The following is a 26374-nucleotide window of genomic DNA, read 5'->3' on the forward strand; positions in this document are numbered from 1 at the left end:
TCAAGCAAACACAACGGATTACAAGAACCACTTCCAAGACTGATGCAGGAAACAAAATGGATGCATCCGGAATGGCACGCTATTCACTTTTCTATTATTTTTTACAAATGTAGTGCACTATGTAGGGAATAGAGTGCCATTTTGGACGCAGACACAGTGTATTGGAATGACCTTCAACACTGATGTCCTTCCGTGTTACCTCTACATGCTAGCATGCAACAGGACAACAAGGCGTAGGCGCTCCCTTTCACTCTCAGGGGAAAGGAAGGAAGGCTATTTCACACAAGGGGATTGGAATGTCCACCTTTAACTCAACACTACCACTCTCCCCTCTATGTTAGCATGCAACAGAAGAAAAAAGCCTTTCCCTTCTATGCCGCAAACCAATTTCCCCCTGGGACTATAAAGCTATACTGAATTATACTACAGTACTGCTCTCAATAGAAAGAAAGGCTTGACAGAAAGTTTATTCCAGTGTTCATGCTGCTTCTTGACGTGCTAGCATGCAATAGGAGAAGGGGAAAAAAACAGGAAAATAACTCTCCTTTCCCTCTCAAAAGAAAGAAAGGACAGAAAAAAAGGTATATATAATTCAACTTCCCGCTGCTGTACTGTACCTAGTATGTACTGTACCTGTGTGGCGGAGGAGTAGCGTGCGGTGGATCGAGACGTGGCTGTCTTGGCCGAGCTGTGGGACCCTTCAGAAGGCAGACCTCCGCAGCACTGGGACTGACGGAAGCATTTGCTGTACTCTTTACGGACCTGCAGCGGGCACAAGATCAGGGCAGAGCAACAGAGACACAGTGAACTCAGAGACACCACAACAGTGCAGGGTCCTCCAGAGAGAAAAAGAGAGGAAGCTGCCTCTATCCTGCAACAAAAAGCCACAAAATAAATATATTTATCAAATGCCACCTAGCCGACAGCAGCAGTTCAAATGGCGTGTCTTTGGAGATAGCCCTATCACATCTACCACGATGACACATTCAAATACCATAAGGAGGGGGATTTTGCACGGGGACAAATATGACACAGAGGTGTTACTTCTATCAGAGATGGTCTTAAATGTCAAGAGGCAGTAGACAGCAGACTGAAAAGTATATATTTTGCATTGGACTTCAGTACACATAGATACCTTCTGTTATCTTATTTCTTTGGGAAACTAGACATAAAAAAAAGGTTACTTCCCACCTCTGGTGAGGAAAACTTATATTCAAACATTGATGTACAAAATGTTGTAGCATTATCTTCGTATATGTCATATGTATTAAATCCTTACCTTTTTCTGGAGGAGGCAGTGGAAGATAAAGATGAACATCCCTTGCAGAGTGTTGAAGATGGTGAAGAGGTATGCCATGACCACGGAGGATTCGTTGAGGAAGAAAAGGCCAAACGACCAGGTCAGACCCAGGAGAAAGAGCAGGGCAAACGCTCCAAGCACCCAGGATCTGAAAAAAAAAACCACACACACACACACACACACACACACACACACACACACACACACACACACACACACACACACACACACACACACACACACACACACACACACACACACACACACACACACACACACACACACACACTATTGTTCACAATCATTAATAATAAACTAGGTAACTTCCCTAATTTCATCTTTCATTGATTTGAAGTTTCTCTCTGTTTGGTTCCTAGGGATTTGTTCTGTGGGGAAAGAAGGAGGCTGTGCTATTATCTCTATTTCTCCTTCTGGACATGTTGTACAGTATATACAGTACAACTCATAAAAGCTGATACATAGATTTTGAATGAGAACTTCCACAGAGTCTCTGACAGAGTCAAACTAACTACGTTTCCTTGGCCTTCCTCAGGGTTGGCTGGTTAAACAGAAACAGCAAACACAGCAGGTTTCTCACAGGAGGTCCAGGAAAAGCCTAGAGGAAATCAGATAACCAATGGTAAGTTCCCTCTGGCAATGGCTGGCAAAGGGAGCCATCGATGCACAGGAGAAAAAGAGTGAGCAACCCTGGACAAGAAAGAGAAAAGAGGAGACCAGTGAAAACCAGACACCATTGTACCACGTCTTTGAGTTTCAAAGAAAATCCAAGGACATTAGAGAATACAAACCTAAGGATAGAGATGCTACAGATTAGTTATGCTTTTGTGTCATTGTGCACATTTTTCATTATTTGAAAAATGCTGGCTCTTTATGGTTGTTAAAAGTAAACTAACTGATCATTTCAAAGTCTTGTGGAAAGTTACCAAATCTAACTTTGCGGGAGTAAATAAGTGGTCGATTAGAGGTGGACTCCAATTAATGACAGTTAATGAGTTTTGGGTCCTTTGAATAAATGATTTGTTTGAATTAGCCACTATCTTTGAACGTAGGCTCTCTTTAAATTACATTCTTAACCAGGATAGCACGGTTCAGAGGTCAATTAAACAATTTTGCTGGTATTAAAAGCCGAAAAACAAAATGAATAAAAAAATATTTTATTACAAAAAGTCCAAAACACAACACAGGAATGGCACATGTCATTCTGTCTCAGAGTTATTGTTTGACAAGTATTTTAGGACAGAAACTGGCTAGGGACTTGTCTTTTATCCAATCCGCTGGATTGAGTGGATGTTTGAATAAAGATATGGGCACAGCTCCAGTTCCTCCACCCCACCCTTAAATCATATATACTTGAGCTAGGGTTCCAGAGGAACCTGAAAATGATGCCAACACAGGAGCAACTAATACAAGATGTCAGGGATGCAGTTCTGAATAAATAAAAGAGGCAATATAAACCCTGCATAGCGCAAACACTGCCCTCATAAACAACTAAAAAGGCAACACGTGAGAATAGAATCTGAAATAAATATATTTGTCCACTCCAGTTATGGGTTATTGAGATGTAATTCTAAGGTCAAATACACCAAATTCACCCTTTAATATTGCACAAGCAAGGCCATGGCTGGGAATAGGACAGCACACAAAGCTTTGTTTTCTCACTTAAAACTGAGCTGACACAACCAGTAATACCAGCTTTCACATCACCTCCAGAGACCCCCCCCTCTCACCTGATACCGCCCAGCCGGGTCGAGTCGGGTTTCATGGAAGTGGAGTGCTTCACCATCTTGTACATGGTCACCATCAGGATGATGAGATTGAGCTGTCAGAACAGAGGCACAGCGAGCTTAACACATCACAGTGGAGCGTGGTATTCATTCCATGGTACGAGCAGCAATGCATGTCGCCTACATTTCGTGGCAACTTAAACCACAAAAAGGGTGATTTGCACACAGACACAGGACAAACTCTTTGAAATGTAACTAGCAGCATGTCACCTGCATGTTTTAGTGACTTTCTGAGATCATGCATGGTAATTATACTTAACCTGTAGTGATTTTGGCACAATCGCAAGCGTCAACGTTAGTACGTCTTAACAAGAGGGATATGAAACTTTCAAGCTTCAGTGCAAATGGTAAAACAGACAGCCTCCCAAAAGTGAGAATAGAGAGGTTGTAGCTTAGCTTCGGTCTCCAGCTCCACTAAAACTGGCTATGATAAAGTGCCTTGGAAGCCCCTTCCCACTCCTATGGCTGATGCAACGCACAACCTCAGGCCTTACTTAGCCAAGCAGGCGGGTGCCAAACGCAGAGTGTTATTCCTCATCGAGAGAGCAAGAGAGAGCAAGAGCGAGAGAGAGCGAGAATGTAAATCTAATACGGCCAGAACAGAACAGAGAGAGGGTGGAAAAGACAGAGCAGAGAGAGGGTGGAAAAGACAGAGCAGAGAGAGGGTGGAAAAGACAGAGCAGAGAGAGGGTGGAAAAGACAGAGCAGAGAGAGGGTGGAAAAGACAGAGCAGAGAGAGGGTGGAAAAGACAGAGCAGAGCGCCATATTTTTTAAACAAACGTCTAGAGCCAGGAAAAACAGCTCCATATTCTAAGCTATACATTCAGAAAGGTTTCCATGACTTCAGGATGTTTTTTCTATAAGCAGGGGGGGGACTTCAATTTGGCTCAGTCACTACCACATTAAAACCTCACCAAAAAAACTATTCAGTAAATATTATATATTATTTTTTATACTTCTATAAAAAAAAAACATAACTTGCATTTTAAGTTATTAAAATCTTCACCATAATCTGCCCCCAGCCTATTTATTCTGAAACCTGACCAATCTTTATGAAAGAAAATAAATGACAAAAACTTCCTGGGTTTGCGAGAACACAAAGCAATACTGTTCTAGTAGAGATACGGTCCCAAGTTTATTAAATACAATATATTTGTGGGCTGAATTTTATGAAAGCTGTTCACTCTAAAACATGAATACACCAGACCAGTAGAGCCGTAGCTATGTACTTCCCTTTAAAAAATAAACCAATAACGTGGGAAGAAAGACAGAAAGAGGGCAGAGACAGAGAGAGGGATAGAGGGAGAGGAGAAAATACAAATAAGGGGGTTTAGATCAGAGAGATGTGGAGTTTTGTCTCCTAGCCACTAGGGCCGATTTAGGTCTGCATGAGTTGAGAGGTTGGAGATGCATTAACACAGCTACCAGTGTCGACACAGATCTAATGAGACAGGCAGGCAGGTAGGCAGGCATAGAGGCAGGCAGGGAGGCAGGCAGGCAGGCAGGGAGGCACCGAACTGTACATGTCCTTAATTGCCCCCGCATCCCACTATCTACAGAAACCAGAACACACTTTGTCTTGGGTATCTATGTACGGCACTTTTTCTTGGGTATCTATGAACGGCATGTGCTGTATAAACACAGTATGTACACATTTACACGTGTCTTCTGTGTGAATAATACAAATGTACAGTGGGGAGAACAAGTATTTGATACACTGCCGATTTTGCAGGTTTTCCTACATGACATAAGTATTTGATACATCAGAAAAGCAGATCTTAATATTTGGTACAGAAACCTCTGTTTGCAAATACACAGATCAAACGTTTCCTGTAGTTCTTGACCAGGTTTGCACACACTGCAGCAGGGATTTTGGCCCACTCCTCCATACAGACCTTCTCCAGATCCTTCAGGTTTCGGTGCTGGCGCTGGGCAATACGGACTTTCAGCTCCCTCCAAAGATTTTCTATTGGGTTCAGGTCTGGAGACTGGCTAGGCCACTCCAGGACCTTGAGATGTTTCTTAGTTGCCCTGGCTGTGTGTTTCGGGTTGTTGTCATGCTGGAAGACCCAGCCACGACCCATCTTCAATGTTCTTACTGAGGGAAGGAGGTTGTTGGCCAAGATCTCGCGATACATGGCCCCATCCATCCTCCCCTCAATACGGTGCAGTCGTCCTGTCCCCTTTGCAGAAAAGCATCCCCAAAGAATTATGTTTCCACCTCCATGCTTCACGGTTGGGATGGTGTTCTTGGGGTTGTACTCATCCTTCTTCTTCCTCCAAACATGGCGAGTGGAGTTTAGACCAAAAAGCTCTATTTTTGTCTCATCAGACCACATGACCTTCTCCCATTCCTCCTCTGGATCATCCAGATGGTCATTGGCAAACTTCAGACGGGCCTGGACATGCGCTGGCTTGAGCAGGGGGTCCTTGCGTGCACTGCAGGATTTTAATCCATGACGGCGTAGTGTGTTACTAATGGTTTTCTTTGAGACTGTGGTCCCAGCTCTCTTCAGGTCATTGAGCAGGTCCTGCCCTGTAGTTCTGGCCTGATCCCTCACCTTCCTCATGATCATTGATGCCCCACGAGGTGAGATCTTGCATGGAGCCCCAGACCGAGGGTGATTGACCGTCATCTTGAACTTCTTCCATTTTCTAATAATTGCGCCAACAGTTGTTGCCTTCTCACCAAGCTGCTTGCCTATTGTCCTGTAGCCCATCCCAGCCTTGTGCAGGTCTACAATTTTATCCCTGATGTCCTTACACAGCTCTCTGGTCTTGGCCATTGTGGAGAGGTTGGCGTCTGTTTGATTGAGTGTGTGGACAGGTGTCTTTTATACAGGTAACGAGTTCAAACAGGTGCAGTTAATACAGGTAATGAGTGGAGAACAGGAGGGCTTCTTAAAGAAAAACTAACATGTCTGTGAGAGCCGGAATTCTTACTGGTTGGTAGGTGATCAAATACTTATGTCATGCAATAAAATGCAAATTAATTACTTAAAAATCATACAATGTGATTTTCTGGATTTTTGTTTTAGATTCCGTCTCTCACAGTTGAAGTGTACCTATGATAAAAAATTACAGACCTCTACATGCTTTGTAAGTAGGAAAACTTGCAAAATCGGCAGTGTATCAAATACTTGTTCTCCCCACTGTACGTGTGTGTGTGAACTCCATGCAGCCTGCATGAAATATTAAGAGGTGAAGACGGAGATTTCCGTGGAACAGGGATTGGCTGCAGATGCGTCATGATCCTCGGCAGGGCCAGGGGGTTGTGGGTAATGGCTGTCTGGCCCACCCACTCATTACTTCCATGTTCATCCGTCTCTCCCCATCTCCCTCAACCCCCTCTTTGTCTAACTGAGCAAATGACCTTCATGCCTGAGATTGTCTCTTATCCTCCTCCTCCTCGACTGAGTGTGTGAAAGGGAGGAATTGCGCAACTCTTTCCACCAAAAAAACTGCTAAGCTGTTGACTGCTGCTCACTTGACTAGACTGATTTCATAGGATTTTACAGCTGAATGACTGCTGATGTCCTCATGTCAGATATAATGGACCACTTTCCTTTCACGCAAATTGATCAGCGAAAGCAAGAGCTAAGTGACCAGACGAAAAAAGAAAAAAAAAGTATTTTTTCCCACTTCACATTTCTTTGAGGAAAACATTTATTTTTGGATAGATAGACATATTAAAACAGAGACGCAGGCATACTGTATGAAACATACACACATACCGGATTTACATTCCAACGCACGCACGCACACACACACACACACAAAGTATAACTTGGCTTACCATGATAATGAAGGTGACAGGTCCTATGAAGCTCCAAATGAAGTGGTTATCCACCCTCAGCCAGCAGCTGCAATGGAACATGGTCATGTGATCAGGTGATAGCCATCCCTCAAGAGCAAATGAGCTATTCTGGCTCTCCCACTGTGACTGTAACATCTCTGCAATTACATCCTAAGAACACAGCGGCAGTTGTTACATCGTATCCTACTGATCACTAACTAGCCTGGCTTCTAGACTAGATAGATGACATGATTATATAGCTTCTACAGCAATAGAATAGTGATTTATTTACCTTCTTGACCAAAGAAGAGAGAGAACCTGACCTTGAACACATTCTGGCTGCGAGCCATACAACAGCACTGGTATTGCCTGCACGACTTCAGAGGCTACCAATGTCTACAATTGAGAGAGCAGTCTGGCTATACGTTAGACTCTAAACACAGTCAAAACGTGGTCACAAATAGTTCCAACAAGATTTGTTGTGCTGAAGCTACTGTATGTATTATCAGAGAATATGTTGATTCAAATTCAGGGACCGTTGCACTACAGCCACAAAATGTAAAAAAAAAAAAAAACATTTAAGGAAGGCTTACAACAAATCATAAGGCTTGTTCTTGGATAAAGGCCACTGAAGAATAAAAGTTTGAAGACGCAAAGGCGAGAGAGAAAAAAAGCTCAGAGAAAATACCAGACCAGCACAACCAACCAGCCAGAGAATTCATTAATGTAGTGGTTTTGCTCACAGCTTTTCTCTTTCCTCTCTGACAGGGTATAAATTTGCCAGGAGGCAGAGGGAGACTAGGGCCTGTGATGTAGCTCTCATTAGCACTGTGGGGAAGAAAAGGAGTCTTGATATGGAGCTGGCTGGCCTGGGAGACCTGATGCTCTCTGCACAAAGAAAGGAAGATAGATACTGTTGAATGCTCCCACAGTTTTATTGTGTAACGTTTCCACTTCAAGGTCTTCTTCTGACTCAACTTTTCGTACCCTGCACCTGAAGGTTACTGGATGTGGGTAAAATAGGGCTGTCAGAGTAAATCAGTTAACTTGTGCTAACTATTTGTAATTTTAGTGCAATTTTTAGTGCAAATGTTTTTTTATTAAATCGTGTTGTCTGAAAGCATTAAAAATACACTGAAAACATCCAAAATACATCATCTATACAGCTAAAAACAACAATGCGATGTCAAAATAAGTTGACATTGAGGTTAAAGAAAGTGTGCTTCATCAATATACTTGATTTTGCTTACCATTACTTTGGACAAAATCAAGACGTCAATATCTTGTAATGCATTTGTATAAAATGTTTTTAAATTACAGCTCAATTCGAGCAAATTCTGAAATTACGATTAATCACAGCAAATCCTGCGATTAACTCAATAAAATGTTTTTAGCGTTTGACAGCCCTAGCGTAAACATATTATAAACTACTGCATTCGGAGTCAAGCAAGATCACAAAGACTCTGCCTAAAGATGACATTGAGTGTTACTTACGCCTTCTGTGTACCGTAGCTGCGGTAGTCGATGGCGGCCGAGATTCCCACCACCACGGCGGGAAAGAGGTATCCGGAGACGTAATAGTACTTTCTGCGGGAGAACTCGCTTTCAAACACCTCAACCAGCATGAGGTAGAGCTGCACGCCCTCCAGGCACATCCAGGCAAACGCCGCCAGAAAGAAGAAATGAAGAACGCCCGCGATGATGGAGCACACCAGCTGGGAGGGGGACACATTTAGAGGTTACACACACACAGAGGTAAAAGGACAGTGGCATTGAAACTGCATTGAGTCAATGGAAGAGTAGGAATAGATAACTGGAGCATATTCCCCTGGGAACAAAATAATTGTGCATCTAAGCCCACCCCGATACTCGAGGGGGGCCCATACTCCTTACCTTGGGTTCAGTCATGTTGATGCCCACGAGGAAGACGAGTTCGGCGATAAAGAGGTTGAGGCAGAGGTTCTTGTGGATGGTGTTGCGGTCGCTCTGCAGGCCCCTGAAGAAGCAGAAGGTGAACAGGCTGATGGCCAGACACACCAGAGACACAGCAATGCCCATCCGCGTTATCACCGTCAGCAGCAGCTCATGAACGCTCCCCTCCACCTGGTGGACAGGACAGAGAGACACAGAGGGGGTTAGAACCAAGAACCTGACCAATCTAGGACCTAACATGACATAAACACACCCCAAAAGCTTTTTTTTTTGTGATCACCTTTTTATTTTATTCAGATGGTCAGGGAATACAATGAGTAGGAAGGCCCGAGACAACAGTATTTAGCACAGTACAGCCGCCAACTTCCTGGCTCAGGCCACTTTGTACAAATGCCGTTCCCAACATGTATCAGTATGCGTTAAATAATCTTAAGTAAACCCAATAACTTGGAGCTAATATGACATAAGCAGAGATTTATACAGAGATTTAACTCAACATCTAGTTAACCAATGAGAAACACACAGCAACCCAGCAGGGAGGGTTTACACTTAATAACCTGCCGGGAAACCTAAAACATGACAGACTTCATGTCCCCATCAATGAACCTTGACATAACATGATGTCCTGACTCACTGAGGGATTTCACTCAACATCTACTGTAGGAAACAGATGACATGTCTTTAGTTCCTTGTACATGTGCCGGGCCAATGTAAAAAGTCATTAGTAAGCTGTCACAAAGCTCTGTATCGTCGCTGGGTGAAGGGTTGATTACAGTGTGTGTCACAACCCAGGAAAATGAACACAGTACAATATGGACATGTAGGCTACAAGACCATATGCAAAAACAGAAGCCTTCACCATACAGAATATCACTCAGGGATAGTGGTCTGAACATGAGGTAATCCGTTCCGTGACATGACTAATTTTATTAAGGGCAGGCCAGGAGGAGTTGTAGTTGAGGTGAGTAGTTGGGTTGGTGTGACTGAGGGATGGCTTAAACCACAGGCTCTGGTTTTTCCTTGTGGTGAAGGGTTTTAAGGTTCGGGGTTTGCGAGGGGAAGACGTGGGAAGAGTTCATGAGTCGGGACATGTTATTATATACACCACAAACTTATGTTCCACGTTTATTACTGGGTAGATGCTCCCAGCACATGATATTTATCATGTAATTGGATTGTAATTGCATTTTGCTTGCGAATGGATCTCACCCACTTCACGTCGTCGAGTGGAAATGGAAAATAAAGAAGCACGACACCGGGCTGCCGTGTACGCTTCCCCGTGTAGGATATGCGTGTGCGTGAGTGCTATTAGTCACGGAACATAGGTAAAATGTAATTTATTTCCAATAATGGCAGAGCTAACTTTCACTATCTTGTGTCTGCGATCTCTTGCTTTTTACTCCCGGCAAAGTAAGTGACAGCCTCCTTCTGTTTCTCTCCACATACATTAACAGCATTCCTCTCCTCAACCCCTATTCCCTCAACCCTCAACCCCCAACCCCCCACCTCAAATCTAATCAGCCTCCGAGTTGACTATCTTACTCTAGCCATATTTACGTACATAAAATACATACAATGGGGGGGAAGGGGGGGGCAGAGCCACTACGAGTGTCCTTGAATCCCAAATCAACCCCTAGCTCCTTATGGAGATCTGAGAGGATTGGATAGGTGTCCGCAATATGGTTTCAATTCCACAGAGTATTTGGGAAATTTCACCATATTGCTTACACATCTCCAATCTACACAAGTGTCTTGGGGGTTAGGGCCTAGGGGTTGATTTGGGATTCAGTTTAAATCAGAACCACCCACTCACCATGTTCCCTAGATGGGAACATACATCCATGCATACATACATGCATACATGCATACATACATACATACATGCATACATACATACATGCATACATACATACATACATACATATTACATACATCCAGTAGAGTCCAACCACACAACATGAGAAAAACCCACAGAAGGCCACTCACCACATTTCCTCGATGGGCCATGAGGATGGCGAAGTTGGTCAGGTGACTACAGGAACAGGTGGTGTGGCTCTTGTTGGTGTCCAGGAGCTTACAGCCCTGAGTGGACCAGTAGCCCATCATACTCCTCTCAGAGTAGTTCCAGAACGAGCAGTTGGGGTTGTAGTAGTGCTCCTTCTACAGAAAAAAAAGAAACAAAATAACAAAAACATGAACATTGTTTAAAACAACTAGCTAAAAGTTAGGCTTGTAATAGTTCTCAATTAGCAAAAAAACAAAAAAACAAGGAAACCTCTTAAATACCACAAACCACATTATACGCATTGTTTAAAACAATTAACAGATTACTTTAGGGTACATATGCTTCCTACATATATATATATATATATATATATATATATATATATATATATATACTGTATGCATATGTCATTTTCCATCAAAGGTCAACAACAGCAGGCAGACGAGCCTGCCATGGCAAATAACTACGGTAGCAAAACGCTAAATACTGGAATACACAAGGTAGCACTCAAGTTAGCCTGCTTCGGCCTATGGACGGATCCACCTTGTCTGTCGTGTCAAGTGCAATTATAAACAATTACAGTATATTGACATATCATAGCATGACAAACACGATAGCTTTTCTATGTAAACTAACAGAAGCGTATATACCGTGGGATTTCCAGATCTGACACCTACTTATATTTCACAGCCGTGCTAGCTGTATCTTATGAAATTGGCATTTATCCTCCACAACTACTAAAGACTACACTGCCATTTCTCTTTCTCACTATTTCCCCCTGCACTCAACCACACCACGGCCTGACTCTAGAGCTCCAGGTTTGTCCAAGGGGAAGGGGGACTCACGTCGAGGTGCTCCAGGGTGAAGATGACGGGGTCGGACACAAACACACGGCTGGACTCCTTGGTGATGGAGGCGGCCAGGATGTGTGAGTTGACGGTCAGGTCGGAAAGGTTATGTCCTCCTCCTCGGAGAGTGGCGTTCTCTGTACTGAGGAACCGGCCCAGGTGCTTATAGAGGACAAACACCAGCTTGGCCACACCTGGGAAAAAATACATTAGAATAAGATTTATGGTGGCATTGTGAATGTATAAAATTGCTTCTAATTTCTATACTTCGGCCACTGTTACAGTGCAGGGCAATGCTCCTTCAGCATGATCACATTAATTCATTTTATTCATACATTTTTTCCCCCTTTGTTACCGTTTTTACTGTTGACTTTGACTGTGTTTGCAGATAGCTGAATGGAGGCTCCACCCTTGCTGGTCTGGGGGAACCTGAAGTCCTGCATCTGGCCATCAGTACTGAGCACATACACATCCATCACTAAAAGAGGATGAGGAGAGGGGAGGTAGCGGGAGAGGAGCAGGAGGAGGCGGAGAGAGGGGGAAGAGGAGGAGAGGGGAAGAAGGGAACGGTAGTGGTATACATAACTGATAGGTCACGTTTCAATAGCAACACGCAGTGTTTAATAGAGCTCCGATATAAAGGTTGGGAAGTGTGAAAGAAGGGAGGAACCAGATCAAGTGTTCCAGCTAGAGAATCCAATCTCATTGTCAATATCCCATCCAGCACTATTTACTATAAAAAAGATCTAAGCTGCTCCCCGTAACCCTGGCCTACAGAGCTCCTTATGGAGAGATGGAGAGAGAGAGAGAGAGAGAGAGAAAGAGAGAGAGAGAGAACAGCACCACCCAACCTGCTGAAGCATGAATGTCAAATATTCATAAGATAAAAAATATCATTGGGCTTTTTCTTCCCCCTGTGGGTTCAGATAACTCTGGCCTCGCCAGTGAGCAAATCTCTGAAAAGCCTGCTAGATTCCTGCAGCAAACCCCCTGCCCTCTCTCTCACTCTCTCTATCCCTCCCTCTCTCTCTCTCTCTCTCTCTCTCTCTCCTCTCCCCTGTGCTGTGCCAGCTGCCGGATGGCTCTCTCTCTCTCTCTTTGATGTGTGGAATTACGGAGGGGTCAGGAGGACGCACGTATCAGCACACTCCCTCCTGTCAGAACCAGCCTCAACTTCCTCACCACAGATCGCTTTTGACACTCAGAGATGAGGAATTGTTCTCCCTCTGACATTTTTTCTCCTTTCCTTCGCTTCCTTCCTTCTTTCTCTCTTTCCCTCTATCCTAAACGCCCCCCCCCCCCCCTTACCCCTCCCTTTTCTCTCCTCCTGCCCTTGACGTTCGCCTCAAGGTGCCATTTGTGTTTCAGCCTGAATCAGGAAACTATGTTAATTAGGAGTAAGGATCCTTTTGGGCTTCTCTCCTGCTGCTCATCAGGCGAGCTGCAGAGAAGACTGTCCCGGGGCCTCAGTCTTCACATAGCATTGTCAGAGATTGGGATAGTTCTACTAGCTATATTACTACTAGTAGAAATACTTTTTTATTTTATTTTATATCTGTTGTTGAGGCCCTGTGTGCTAAAAGCACATAAACAGAGCCTGTTCGCAACGATTAACTATACATGGCGTGTATAGGCAAACGATTACATTTTGCATTAGCTGGCTGCAGTACATCTGGTTTTTGTTATCCGCTTGTAATTACCATTTACTGACAAAGGGTTAAGGCAGGGTTAGAGGACATAGCTACTGTATAGAATGCACTATATATACAAAAGTATGTGGACACCCCTTCAAATTAGTGGATTCGGCTATTTCAGCCACACCCGTTGCTGAGAGGTTTATAAAATCGAGCACACAGCCATGCTATCTCCATAGACAAACATTGGCAGTAGAATGGCCTTACTGAAGAGCTCAGTGACTTTCAACGTGGCACCGTCATAGGATGCTACCTTTCCAACAAGTCAGTTTGTCAAATATCTGCCTTGCTAGAGCTGCTCCGGTCCACTGTAAGTGCTGTTATTGTGAAGTGGAAACGTCTAGGAGCAACAACGGCTCAGCCGCTACATGGTAGGCCACACAAGCTCACAGAACGGGACCGCCGATTGCTGAAGCGTGTAGCACGTAAAAATTGTCTGTCCTTGGATGCAACACTCACTACCAAGTTCCAAACGGCCTCTGGAAGCAACGTCAGCACAAGAACTGTTAGTCGGGAGCTTCATAAAATGGGTTTCCGTGGCCGAGCAGCCGCACAGGTGGTGGTGTAAAGCTCGCCACCTTTGGACTGGAGCAGTGGAAATGCGTTCTCTGGAGTGATTAATCACGCTTCACCATCTGGCAGTCCGACGGACAAATCTGTGTTTGGCGAATTCCAGGAGAAAACTACTTGCCCCAATGCATAGCGCCAACTGTAAAGTTAGGTGGGTGAGGAATAATGGTCTGGGGCTGTGGTTCATGGTTCGGGCTAGGCTAAGGGAAATCTTAACGCTACAACACACAATGACATTCTAGACGATTCTGTGCTTCCAACTTTGTGGCAACAGTTTGGGGAAGGCCCTTTCCTGTTTCAGCATAACAATGCCCCTGTGCACAAAGCGAGGTCCATACAGAAATGGTTTGTCGAGATCAGTGTGGAAAAACTTGACTGGCTTGCACAGAGCCCTGACCTCAACCCCATCGAACACCTTTGGGATGAATTGGAACGCCGACTGCTCATGATTTTGGAATGAGATGCTCGACATGCAGGTGTCCACATACTTTTGGTCATGTAGTGTATCAAATGATTCAATTGATTTTCCATGAGAAGACCAGACAGTTCATCTTGCAGAACAAATTCAATGCCCCTACTTAACTATGCAAGAAAAAGGCAGCGGGGAACTCATAACCATGGCAACAAAGAGGCTTGTGTAGGGAAAATGACAGTTCACTGCACAAAGCTGACTTAAATGAATGAGATCACATTGCTAATAAACTGCCTGTGAGAACATATTAGCTTGCCTGGCGCTGAGCGAGACATCAAACCTCCTACTGTGACTTCAACTAAATTTGGTCTTTCTAAAAACCACTTTGCCTCTCTCCTGGAGGAATAGCTGTCCAGGTTCTTGTCTAGAATGAATAAGCCCATGGAAAAGAAGCCCTGGGGCCTAGCAGAAGTATGTTTCTACAGAATGGTTGTGAATGTTAACTTCCACTTCCTTGAACATAACAAACTGTAGAAAAAAAGGCAATTTTAGTACTGAGGTCAAAGTAATTTTCTTCCAAGACAGGGGGAGATAATACAAAGGAAAATAAAAATTAAAACTGTGGATTGTAACTGGCAGACGTGTCTGTCTAGTTTTTCCTTTTTACGAGTGATGGGCAGGGGGGGTAGAAAAAAAAACATACTTATGTTGTCTGCAGGCACTTTGACTACAGCGGGTTCAATCAGGTTGTCGGCAAGGATGAAGGCTCCTTCCTCCAGGGTATCCAGTAACATGGTGGCGGCGTGCGTTTGCTCCGTGGAATTCATGTCTTCCCAGGACTTCAGGGCTTCCGGCCTCAGGAGGTTGTCAACCGTATCCACAATGGCCTGTATCCGTGGAAACAAGTCAAATGTCAGACCTTTGTCACTTTAAAAAAAAAATGTATACCTCATAACTTCTACTAATGCCTGCAGCATACAGGCAGAAAGGGGGCAAGAAAAGCATATGATGCTGATGGCAAGTAAGGACAAGCGACAACCCAAAAAATTCAACAAATAACGTCACTGGAAATAAAAGATGATATGAAGATTCATTCAAATTAAAACATCACTTAAAGATGGCATGGTGGTCACAGAATAAAAACTACAGGATGTTGTCTCCCCACTTCCCTGGTTTAGACCCATTTATTTTCTTTTGAATAACAAAACTGTGCCAGAGGGGAAGTTCAAACACAAACCAAATGTTTTTCAAATGAATGGAGCAGTTATTCCACAATAGTACTCTCTCAGTTCCTGTTCTTTAATATCTTATTTTTCCCAAAGAGCAATTATCTTCCTCTTCGCTAACAATAAATATATTCCATAACAGGATCTGGTCATTATGGCCTTGAAATGTGCAGCTTTTCCTTCCTAGAGGGGAAAATGTTATCAAGAAAATGAATCCATTTGTTTCATGGGTAGCAGTCAAAGTAAAGAAGGGCATAATTCTGCTTGTTTTCAATGGCAATCCTTTCATTTCCTGCTTGGCTGATAAGCAGCAAGTAAGCAAAACATTCCAAACCCTCACGAGAAAAAGTATCAAATGTTGATCAAAATGGAGGTCACTGTGACCCTGTGCAGGGGAGTTCACAACTTCCATGTACCTTAGCATATCTATCTATATCCATATCCACACAGCAGCGCTAACGCTAGCCCCATTGATGACTCCCATGTAGCTTATCTACAGTGCATTCGGAAAGTATACAGACCCCTTCCCTTTTTCCATATTTTGTTACGTTACAGCCTTATTCTAAAATAGATTACATATATGTTTTGTTATCAATCTACACTCAATACCCCATAATGACAAAGCAAAAACAGGTTTTTAGACAAATTTCCTACATTTATTAAAATTAAAAACAGAAATACCTTATTTACATACAGTACAAGTCAAAAGTTTGGACACACCTACTCATTCCAGGGATTTTCTTTATTTTTACTATTTTCGACATTGTAGAATAATAGTGAAGACATCAAAACTAAGAAATAATAATACAATACGGAGTCATGTAGTAAGCAAAAAAGTGTTAAACAAATATATTTTATATTTAAGATCTTCAAAGTAGCCACCCTTTGCCTTGATGACAGCTTTGCACATTCTTGGCATTCTCTCAACCAACTTCATGAGGTAGTCACCTGGAATGCATTTCAATTAACAGGTGTGCCTTCTTAAAAGTTCATTTGTGGAATTTCTTTCCTTCTTAATGCATTTGAGACAATCAGTTGTGTTATAGGGCTCCTGAGTGGCGCAGCGGTCTAAGGCACTGCATTTCAGTGCAAGAGGCGTCACTACAGTCCCTGGTTCGAATCCAGGCTGTATCACATCCAGCCTTGAATGGGAGTCCCATAGGGTGGCGCACAATTGACCCAGCATCGTCCGGGTTTTGCCGGGGTAGGCCGTCATTGTAAATAAGAATTTGTTCTGAACGGACTTGCCTAGTTAAATAAAAACAAATATTGTTGTGACAAGGTAGGGGTGGTATACAGAAGATAACACTATTTGGTAAAAGACCAAGTCCATATTATGGCAAAAACAGCTCAAATAAGCAAAGAGAAACGACAGTCCATCATTACTTTAAGACATGAAGGTCAGTCAATACGGAACATTTCAAGAACTTTGAAAGTGTCTTCAAGTGCAGACGCTAAAACCATCAAGCGCTATGATGAAACTGGCTCTCACGAGGACCGCCACAGGAAAGGAAGACACAGAGTTACCTCTGTTGCAGAGGATGTTCATTCGAGTTAACTGCACCTCAGATTGCAGCCCAAATAAATGCTTCACAGAGTTCAAGTGACAGACACATCTAAACATCAAATGTTCATAGGAGACTGCGTGAATCAGGCCTTCGTGGTTGAATTGCTGCAAAGAAACCACTACTAAAGGACAACAATAATAAGAAGAGACTTGCTTGGGCCAAGAAACACAAGCAATAGACATTAGACCAGTGGAAATCTGTCTTTTGGTCTGATGAGTCCAAATGTGAGATTTTTGGTTCCAACCGCCGTGTCTTTGTGAGACGCAGAGCAGGTGAACGGATGATCTCCGCATGTGTGGTTCCCACTGTGAAGCAATGGGAGGTGTGATGGTGCTTTGCTGGTGACATTGTCAGTGATTTATTTTGAATTCAAGGCACACTTAACCAGCATGGCCACCACATCATTCTGCAGTGATACGCCATCCCATTTGGTTTGTGCTAAGTGGGACTATAATTTGTTTTTCAACAGGACAATGGCCCAGCACACCTCCAGGCTGTGTAATGGCTATTTGACCAAGAAGGAGAGTGATGGAATGCTGCATCAGATGACCTGGCCTCTACAATCATCCGACCTCAACCCAATTGAGATGGTTTGGGATGAGCTGGATCGCAGAGTGAAGGAGAAGCAGCCAACATGTGCACAGCATATGTGCGAACTCCTTCAAGACTGTTGGAAAAGCATTCCAGGTGAAGCTGGTTGAGAGAATGCTAAGACTGTGCAAAGCTGTCATCAAAACAAAGGGTGGCTACTTTGAAGAATCTAAAATATATTTTGAATTGTTTAACTCTTTTTTTGGTTCCATTTGCGTTATTTCATAGTTTTGATGTCTTCACTATTATTCTACAATGTAGAAAATAGTAAAAACAAAGAAAAACCCTTGAATGAATAGGTGTTTCTAATCTTTTGACTGGTACTGTATTTACAATCTAAATTTTGCTCAGGAGCATCCTCTTTTGACGGATCATTCTTGAGATGTTTCTACAACTTGATTGGAGTCCACCTGCGGTAAATTCAATTAATTGGACATCATTTGGAAAGGTGCACACCTGTCTATATAAGGTCCCACAGTTGACAGTGCATGTCAGAGCAAAAACCAAGCGATGAGGTTGAAGGAATTGTCTGTAGAGCTCCAAGACAGGATTATGTCGAGGCACAGATCTGGGGAAGGGTACCAAAACATTTATGCAGTATTGAAGGTCCCCAAGAACAAAGTGGCCTCCATCATTCTTAAATTGAAGAAGTTTGGAACCACTAAAACTCTTCCTGGAGCTGGCCGCCCGGCCAAACTGAACAATCGGGGGAGAAGGGCCTTGGTCAGGGATGTGAACAATAACCCGATGGTCACTCTGAGTTCTAGACTTTCTCTGTGGAGACGGGAGAACCTTCCAAAAGGACAACTATCTCTGCAGCACTCCACCAATCAGGCCTTGATGGTAGAGTGTCCACATGGAAGCCACTCCTCAGTAAAAGGCACGTGACTGCCCACTTGGAGTTTGCCAAAATGCATCAAAGGACTCTCAGACCATGAGAAACAAGATTCTCTAGTCTGATGAAACCAAGACTGAACTCTTTCGCCTGAATGTCAAGCGTGACGTCTGGAGGAAACCTGGCACCATCCCTATGGTGAAGCATGGTGGTGGCAGCATCATGCTGTGGGGATGTTTTTCCGCGGCAGGGACTGGAAGACTAGTCGGGATCAAGGGAAATATGAACAGAGCAAAGTACAGAGAGATCCTTAATAAAAACCTGCTCCAGAGCGCTCAGGACCTCAGACTGGGGCGAAGGTTCACCTTCCAACAGCACAACGACCCTAAGCACACAGCCAAAACAATGCAGGAGTGGCTTCAGGATAAGTCTCTTAATGTCCTTGAGTGGCCCAGCCAGAGCCCGGACTTGAACCCGATCTAACATCTCTGGAGAGACCTGAAAATAGCTGTGCCGCGTCGCTCCCCATCAAACCTGACAGAGCTTGAGAGGATATGCAGAGAAGAATGGAAGAGTCCTCAAATACAGGTGTGCCAAGCTTGTAGCGTCATACCCAAGAAGACTCAAGGCTGTAATTGCTGCCAAAGGTGCTTCAACAAAGTACTGAGTAAAGGGGCTGAATACTTATGTAAAAGTGATATCAGTTTATATATATATATATATATTTTTTTTTACATTTGCTAAAATAAAAAAATAACAGTTTTTGCTTGTCATTATGGGGTATTGTGGTTAGATTGATGAGGGATCATTTTTTGTTGCGACTTTAGAATAAGGCTGTAACGTAACAAAATGTGGGAAAAAAGAGGTCTGAACACTTTGCGAATGCACTGTATATCCATTCCCACACAGCAGCACTAACGCTAGCCCATTGATGACTCCCATATAGCTGATATCCATACCCACACAGCAGCGCTACCCCTACAGATAAACATATCCAGCAGCATAATTTCCCCACAAATCCATATCAACCCATGACCCGATAAACCAGTGACAATTTAACCACAAGTGACATTAACCACAGCAGAGGCCCAGGCTACACTATAGTGGTAATTAGCCAATAACAACAGTCACTCAATGTACCAATTAGTGCAAAGCTGTGATTATCATCCACACGCACGCTAATTGACCATAGGCACAATTACCCTTTTGTCTGGATTAACCAGTGGGGCGAATAAACACTGTAGTCCCTCGCTATCACACCAGACTGATGATTAACCAATCACCACAACAAGTAAACCAACCACACGGCTGGCTACCATTATTACCTAGAGCTATGATATGCCTACAGCCCAGTCAGAGTTGGATAGGATAGGAAGAGAGTGAAGGAGTCAGAGTAGCAGTAGTGATTTCAGGGCTAATGCCGTTACACCCCAGACAAACAAATCAACACTCAATGGTCCACCCTCCTGGTGAGTACCCCCTTCCTTGTAGGCATGAAGAATGAGGAACAAAAAATAAATACAAATAATCGATGTCCTTAATTTGTGGCAGCATTAGAAGAAAGAAAAAAACCTCTGTTCTGATTGAGTCCTCTTTAATTAATATAATTCTCGCCTGGGTGGCGGCCCCACCACACACCAATCACAAGGGTGTTACCCAAGATGCCCTACAGTGAGCAGGAAATGCTTGGGTGGTGGTGGTGGTGCTGACTTCACTTACATTGCCTATTGATGAATAAAGAAGACACCCTTAAATCAAGTTGACGGTGACATGCAGTGTATCCCAATTTCTCACAGTAAAAGAGACCTCAGTAAAAACAGCCCTAACGCATGGTGAAGAATGCTCCCACCAGTCAAATATAGAGACTGAAGAGAGAGACAAGAGGTCTGAGAAGGCTGGTTTGTTTCGTGCAAGGCAGGCCCACTGTGTGTTTACGCCAGAACCGCTTCTTTCAACAGGACCTGCTCTCAGATTATAAACTCTGAGGAAAGGAAAATGGCATGAAGAGAGAAAGGAATGAAAAGACCCAACAAATCCTATATGAACACAAACACATTAATGGGACTGAAAATGAATCCATCAAACAAACACAAAAATTGGCACTTTTGTCAGCGAGAGGAGGAACAAGGAGAGCCTGGAAATGGTAAAGCGTAAGCAAGTGAAAAACTGAGTACACTGCCACTTTGATCAAACTTCTGGCTGACAGGGAGCTACAATTACGGCCGTGGGAAGGCAATTACTCATACAACGCACAAAGAGGGAGGGGAATAGAGAGAGATAAGAGATAGGAGAGATATTGACTTACAGACAGACAGGCAGAGATATTGACAGACAAACAGGCAGGCAGATCGACAGACCAGACAGACAGGTGAGTTGAGGGGTAGAGAGATAGATGGACATACCGTCAGGCTAGCAGACACACAGGCAGATAGACAGGTTGGCAGATGCACAAGCAGAGAGACAGGTGGAGAAGCAGATGTGTTGTGCATACAGACAAGCCAGCAGATAATCACAGACAGACAGACACCAATGTTTCATGCTACTGAGCATATTGTGGATACTTTAAGAGGCAACGGTGTCTATGTGGAACCAGCAGGTATACAGTACCTTCATATATGCCCTGCAAGTCCTCTCTCTCTTTTGAAGCTTTTTAACACAAAGTGAGGATTAAGAACAAGAGGCATACTATTAGGAAGCAAAAGAGCTTGGAGGGAAAAGGAGGTTAGTCTATGTCTTTAGAAAACAGATATCCTAAAATACACCACTTATCCAACTTGAATCAGGATGGAAATTATAATATATAAACCTTATGTTAGGTAGATGAAATAAGAAGCTCACTGTATATTATGCAGCACATTCTAAAATGTGTTTCGGGAAGCTGTATCTAGCTTACATAACTACAAGGGCTTGGCCGGCCAAGACAGAGCTGTACAACATAGCGTTGTAGATGGGGAATCGCTGAGATAAAATTCCTATGCTTTGCATTAACGATGTTTTATAAAGCACTGAGAAAATAAACAAAGCAGGAGATGGTCATTTGGATTCCATGGCACTGAGGTTATAACAGTATGACGGCGTTGGGTTTTATTGTCGAGCCTTTTGTTGAATGGTCTCCGTCTCCGTCAAAGGAAACTGCTTCATTATTCCCACAGCTAGCTACATCGTGGCTGCAGGAGTATAGTACTGTGCAGTTTTAAGAGAGTACAGCCAGAACATAGACAGAAAGATTCAGTCTAGGACTAGCTAACCCAAAAGTAACAAAGACAACACTACCCTGGTGCCTTTTGGTCCAAATCATTTCACTTTTAGGTTCTGAATAGCACTGTAAAACCGTAATACATTTTTCCATATGACTGTCGCCAGGGGCGCAACTTTGGTTTTAGAAGTGTGTGATGGTGGAGAGGTGTTATTATTTGTGTTGGCTAGCGGGGGGCTGCTATCCATCAGCTCTAAGTCAGAGCTGCCAGGTGAGAAGGCTGCGTTTCAGAACCCAGTAATTACTAAAAAGAGGTGGTGCTGGAAGAATGAGCTTCCTCCCTCTCCACAGCCACAGCTCCCCCTATGGGCTGGGCCGGCCTCTCCTCCCCCTCCTCCCCCTAACCTCACCTGGAAGGAGAAGTGCGGGGAGGGCTAATGAGTGGCTTAACCTATGTAGAGTCAAAGGTGGAGCAAAGCGAGGGCAGGAGGAGGAGGAAATACTACCCACCCAGAGATATACGTATGTATACGTATATGTTTATACAATGTACGGCTCTCGTACTAACTAGCCTACCTGAGGTCACATATACTCAGATTTATGCACTCAAATCGTCTGCTAAATGACATAAATTGTTTTATATTACCTTGTTGAAGCTACGCCCAGCTGAGTCCTTTTCGCATAGCTCCTGGAGCTGAGCGTCCAGGATGTCCACCAGCTGCTCCATGAGACGTACTGATGAGCTGATGTCACCGGCGAACACTGGACCCTGCGTGTGGTGGGCCAGCTCATTGGCTAGGTTAGCCGCATTCTCCCCACTACGGATCTGGAGTTGGAGGGAAAACTGCAATATTAAAGGTCCTGTTTAAGCTTTTAATTACTTGTTTCCTACTAAATACTGTACCTGGTATGTGGTATGTTAACTATGTGCTAACAATGGATACTTAAGCAATAAGTCAAGAGGGGGTGTAGTATATGGCCAATATACCACGGCTAAGGGCTGTTCTTAAGCAATTACCTGGACACAGTCCTTAGCCGTGGTATATTGGCCCTATATCACAAACCCTCGTGCCTTATTGCTATTATAAACTAGTTACCAAAGTAATTAGAGCAGTAAAAATAAATGTTTTGTCATACCCGTGGTATACGGTCTGATATACCACGGATGTCAGCCAATCAGCATTCAGAGGTTGAACCACCCAGTTTATAATAGTGATTTAATGTGGATAAAGGAAGAAAACAGCACAGCAGGAAAAGGCTCATGGTCATTTGTGAAACATCTTTGGATGATAGGCATCACAGAGTCAGGTAATGTACAGGTAATGTATCACATACTGATTTAAACTCAAATCAATATTAATGCTGCTAGCTATAGCCCACAGAAAGCAATCCACAGTGTGCAAGAAAAATATAAACAAATGTGCATTAAATGTGTATTTTGTTTACATCTATAAGGCACTCAGTGAAATACGGTGTATGTATGGGCAAGCCCCTTATTTAGTGTTGAAACCAACAAGATGCCATACAATGACAGATACACTGTGCCCTTTCAGATAAAGTAGAAGAGGAAAGTTGATGTGTTTTGTTCCTTCCCTCGCTGTCACCAGAGCCATGGGGGGACATTGTTGACCAACCTTTTGTGCCACTTGAGTGACCCAGTGGGAGGTACAGTTGCTGAGGTCAGGTCCCTTTGGGTTCCAGGTCCCCCCTGCCATCGTGCAGAGGTAGGAGGCGATGCCTGGAGAAACGCACAACAAAGACAACCATTACACAACCCTATTGTCTGTTTTGAATGTATGTGTGCATTTATTTGTGCACATTTTTGTAACGTTGCTGACCACTGCCATCTCGAACAGTTCTCTCTTGCAAAAGAAATTGCATCACAATGAGTATAGCCTGTTTAAATAAAGGTTAAATAAAAATGTATTTAACAGAGGTAAGGCCAACTCTTCACCCTCCTACCATTCCTGTCCTCCTCTCAACAAGTTCCTCAGGAAAAACAAACAACTGAGGTCAGCCGCGGTCAAAAAAGCAATGATGCAAAAAGTGGCTGACCAGTAGGAACCAGGAAGGTTGCCAGCTTTGTACTGTCTAAAAGTGGACACTGAACAGTGAGATATTCTCATACAGTTCATCTTTATATACTGTAGAAATCATTGTCTGTCTTCTTATAGTCTAATTCAGTGGTATTCAAAGTTGGGGTTATGACAGGGGAACTGCAGTGAGGTCCCCCCCCCAAAAAAATGTATTAAGTACATTTATTTATTGCTTTCTTTTGAAAATGAAATGAATTTAAGGTTATTTGTTGAAGTAAAAATCCACATACATTTTACAGATTTTAAAAGGTTGTGTAATTATATTTGGGGTAGGGTGTGGTCGCGAGAAATTCTTGGGGGAAAAAATGGGTCCCCAGAAATTCTATCAGTAAAAAATGGGTTCCCTGTTGAAAAGGTTTGAATATACCACTGGTCTAATTGCTGGTTGTCAATTAATAAAGTTGCCATTAGATGCTCTGTACCAGTGGAGGCTCCTCGGAGGAGGCCCATCCTCCTCATTGAATTTTATAAATTAAATTAAATAATGTAACATTTAAAAAGTTATCCTTTTTAGATAAAACGATACTAAATATAATCACGTCACCAAATGATTTATAAAAACACGCTATTTTGCAATGAAGGCCTACAGTAGCTTCAACAGCACTGTAGGGTAGCACCATGGTGTAGCCAGAGGACAGCTAGCTTCCATCCTCCTCTGGGTACATCGACTTCAATACAAAACCTAGGAGACTCATGGTTCACATCCCCTTCCATAGACTTACACAGCAATTATGACTTCTGGAAGACGTCCTCCAACCTATCAGAGCTCTTGCAGCATGAACTGACATGTTGTCCACCCAGTCAAAGGATCAGAGAATTAATCTAGTACTGAAAGCATAGCCTACAGCTAGCTAGCACTGCAGTGCATAAAATGTGGTGAGTAGTTGACTCAAAGAGAGAGAAAGACAATACTTTAACAGTTTTGAACAAATTCATTTCTTACAAAATGAAGGAGAAGCAAAAGAGAGTCATTTTTTTCCATTTCAGTTTCACTTAGCTAGCAAATGCAACTTGCTAGTTTAGCCTACTCAAACACCCTGCTCAAACAGAGGGATGCTATGTTAGCTAGCTGGCTATGAGTATCCAACACAACACTGGAACTCTTCCAAGTTAAGGTAAGCATTTGGTGTTACTCATTTATTACCACCAGGGCCTGCCGGTGTAAGTGCTAAACTGCTTACTGACTGTACACTAACATCACAGCACAATTGTAGGTTAATTGTTGACTACGATGTTACTTTAGCTAATATGGTGACAACGATGTAGGCTGTGTGTAGCGGTTCTGATATGGTTTGGCTTGTAAAGATTTTCTCGCCTGGTCACATACAGCTGGTCATGTGTTGTGCATTGAAGTCCACAAGCAAAGGGAAAAGATTAGAGGAGGAGAGTGCATAGATGCAAGAGGGAATAAAATGTGGCTGCTATGAAAGTGAACTATGTTTACACGTGATCAGGGATGTATTCATTTTGCCAGTTCTGTTGGGGGAAAAAATCTTAAAAATGGAAGCAAATGGAACAAAACAGGGATAAACATACCTGAATATGTCCAACAGAAACACTAATTTGCAGATGTTGGGCTAATGATTACACCCTATATCAGCTAGATGCATGCAAGAGTGTGAGAGGTATAGGGGACATTCAGTATCATGTAGTAGCCTAAACCTATCACTGTTACATTGAACTGGGTGAATGGAATATGAATGAGAGTCATCCAATATGCTGTAATAGAAATAAAGCAATGCTCATGAAAAGAAAATCATCCTCCCTCATCTTAAACTGCATTGACCGCCACTGCTCTGTACCGTATATATTACTGAATTCTTTGTACGCCTTGATGTCCTGCATGTCTGCATTCCATATTATTGAAAAAACAATGATAATATACATCCCCTTATGCCACCACATTGTACATTCTCTTACTGTTTATTTTATCTTCCTATATTGTCTGTTTGGCCCTATTAGCATATTGTAGGTAATGAATATCACATCTTGGGACCTTGTCCAATGTAAGGTAGGCTATGTGAAAGACAATGTCTAAACACACTAATAAACACTAACACATTCATACACAGAGGACTACACACACACACCTCACACACACCTTCCCTCCCTCCCCCCCGCCCTCCTGGTTCCTGATAGTACCTCTGGTTCCTTTGGGGCAGGGTCTCTCCACGGTGACTCCAGTGTGTGTCTGGGGCCAGGAAATACCTCTCTTCGTTGTTCCCTCACAGAAGCGCCTGGGGGTGGGGGGGATCTCTGGGGCGGTGGGGTCAGCTGTCCCATGGGGGTCCTCCGCTGGGTTACCCGCCTCTCTCTCTCTCCCATCCCTGGGGTCAGCCGGAATCGTGGTGTTAACTGGGCCTTTGACTGTGGACGTGGTGGTGGTGATGAGAGTGGTGGTCTCAGGCAGGGCTGATGAGAGGGAGACATCTTTTGTAGTTGGCACTAGGAGAGGATGAGAGAGTGGTGGTTATAGCTTTCATAAAACCCAGCCTTACC

General features: G+C 43.4%; 1 protein-coding gene across 6 annotated transcripts in view; it reads right to left on the bottom strand.

Annotated features, from left to right (window-relative positions):
* Nucleotides 1-26374, bottom strand: part of LOC139560502 (adhesion G protein-coupled receptor L2-like) — a 113885-nt gene that overhangs the window by 11482 nt on the left and 76029 nt on the right. For 4 of the 6 annotated variants that reach the window (XM_071377352.1, XM_071377354.1, XM_071377358.1 and 1 more), the window contains exons 6-19: nt 26018-26320; nt 23414-23517; nt 22426-22605; nt 21191-21229; nt 15067-15250; nt 12043-12165; nt 11685-11881; nt 10821-10994; nt 8796-9005; nt 8397-8617; nt 6903-6969; nt 3049-3140; nt 1280-1448; nt 634-762 (exon numbers count right to left, since the gene is read on the bottom strand). In XM_071377352.1, the coding sequence (XP_071233453.1) occupies nt 634-762; nt 1280-1448; nt 3049-3140; nt 6903-6969; nt 8397-8617; nt 8796-9005; nt 10821-10994; nt 11685-11881; nt 12043-12165; nt 15067-15250; nt 21191-21229; nt 22426-22605; nt 23414-23517; nt 26018-26320 (2192 nt within the window). The remainder of the gene's footprint in view (nt 1-633; nt 763-1279; nt 1449-3048; nt 3141-6902; nt 6970-8396; nt 8618-8795; nt 9006-10820; nt 10995-11684; nt 11882-12042; nt 12166-15066; nt 15251-21190; nt 21230-22425; nt 22606-23413; nt 23518-26017; nt 26321-26374) is intronic. The other 2 variants (XM_071377353.1, XM_071377356.1) reach the window with 1 other exon arrangement.

The sequence above is a fragment of the Salvelinus alpinus genome, chromosome 30, assembly GCF_045679555.1.
Source record: "Salvelinus alpinus chromosome 30, SLU_Salpinus.1, whole genome shotgun sequence".
Classification (NCBI taxonomy): Eukaryota; Metazoa; Chordata; class Actinopteri; order Salmoniformes; family Salmonidae; genus Salvelinus; species Salvelinus alpinus.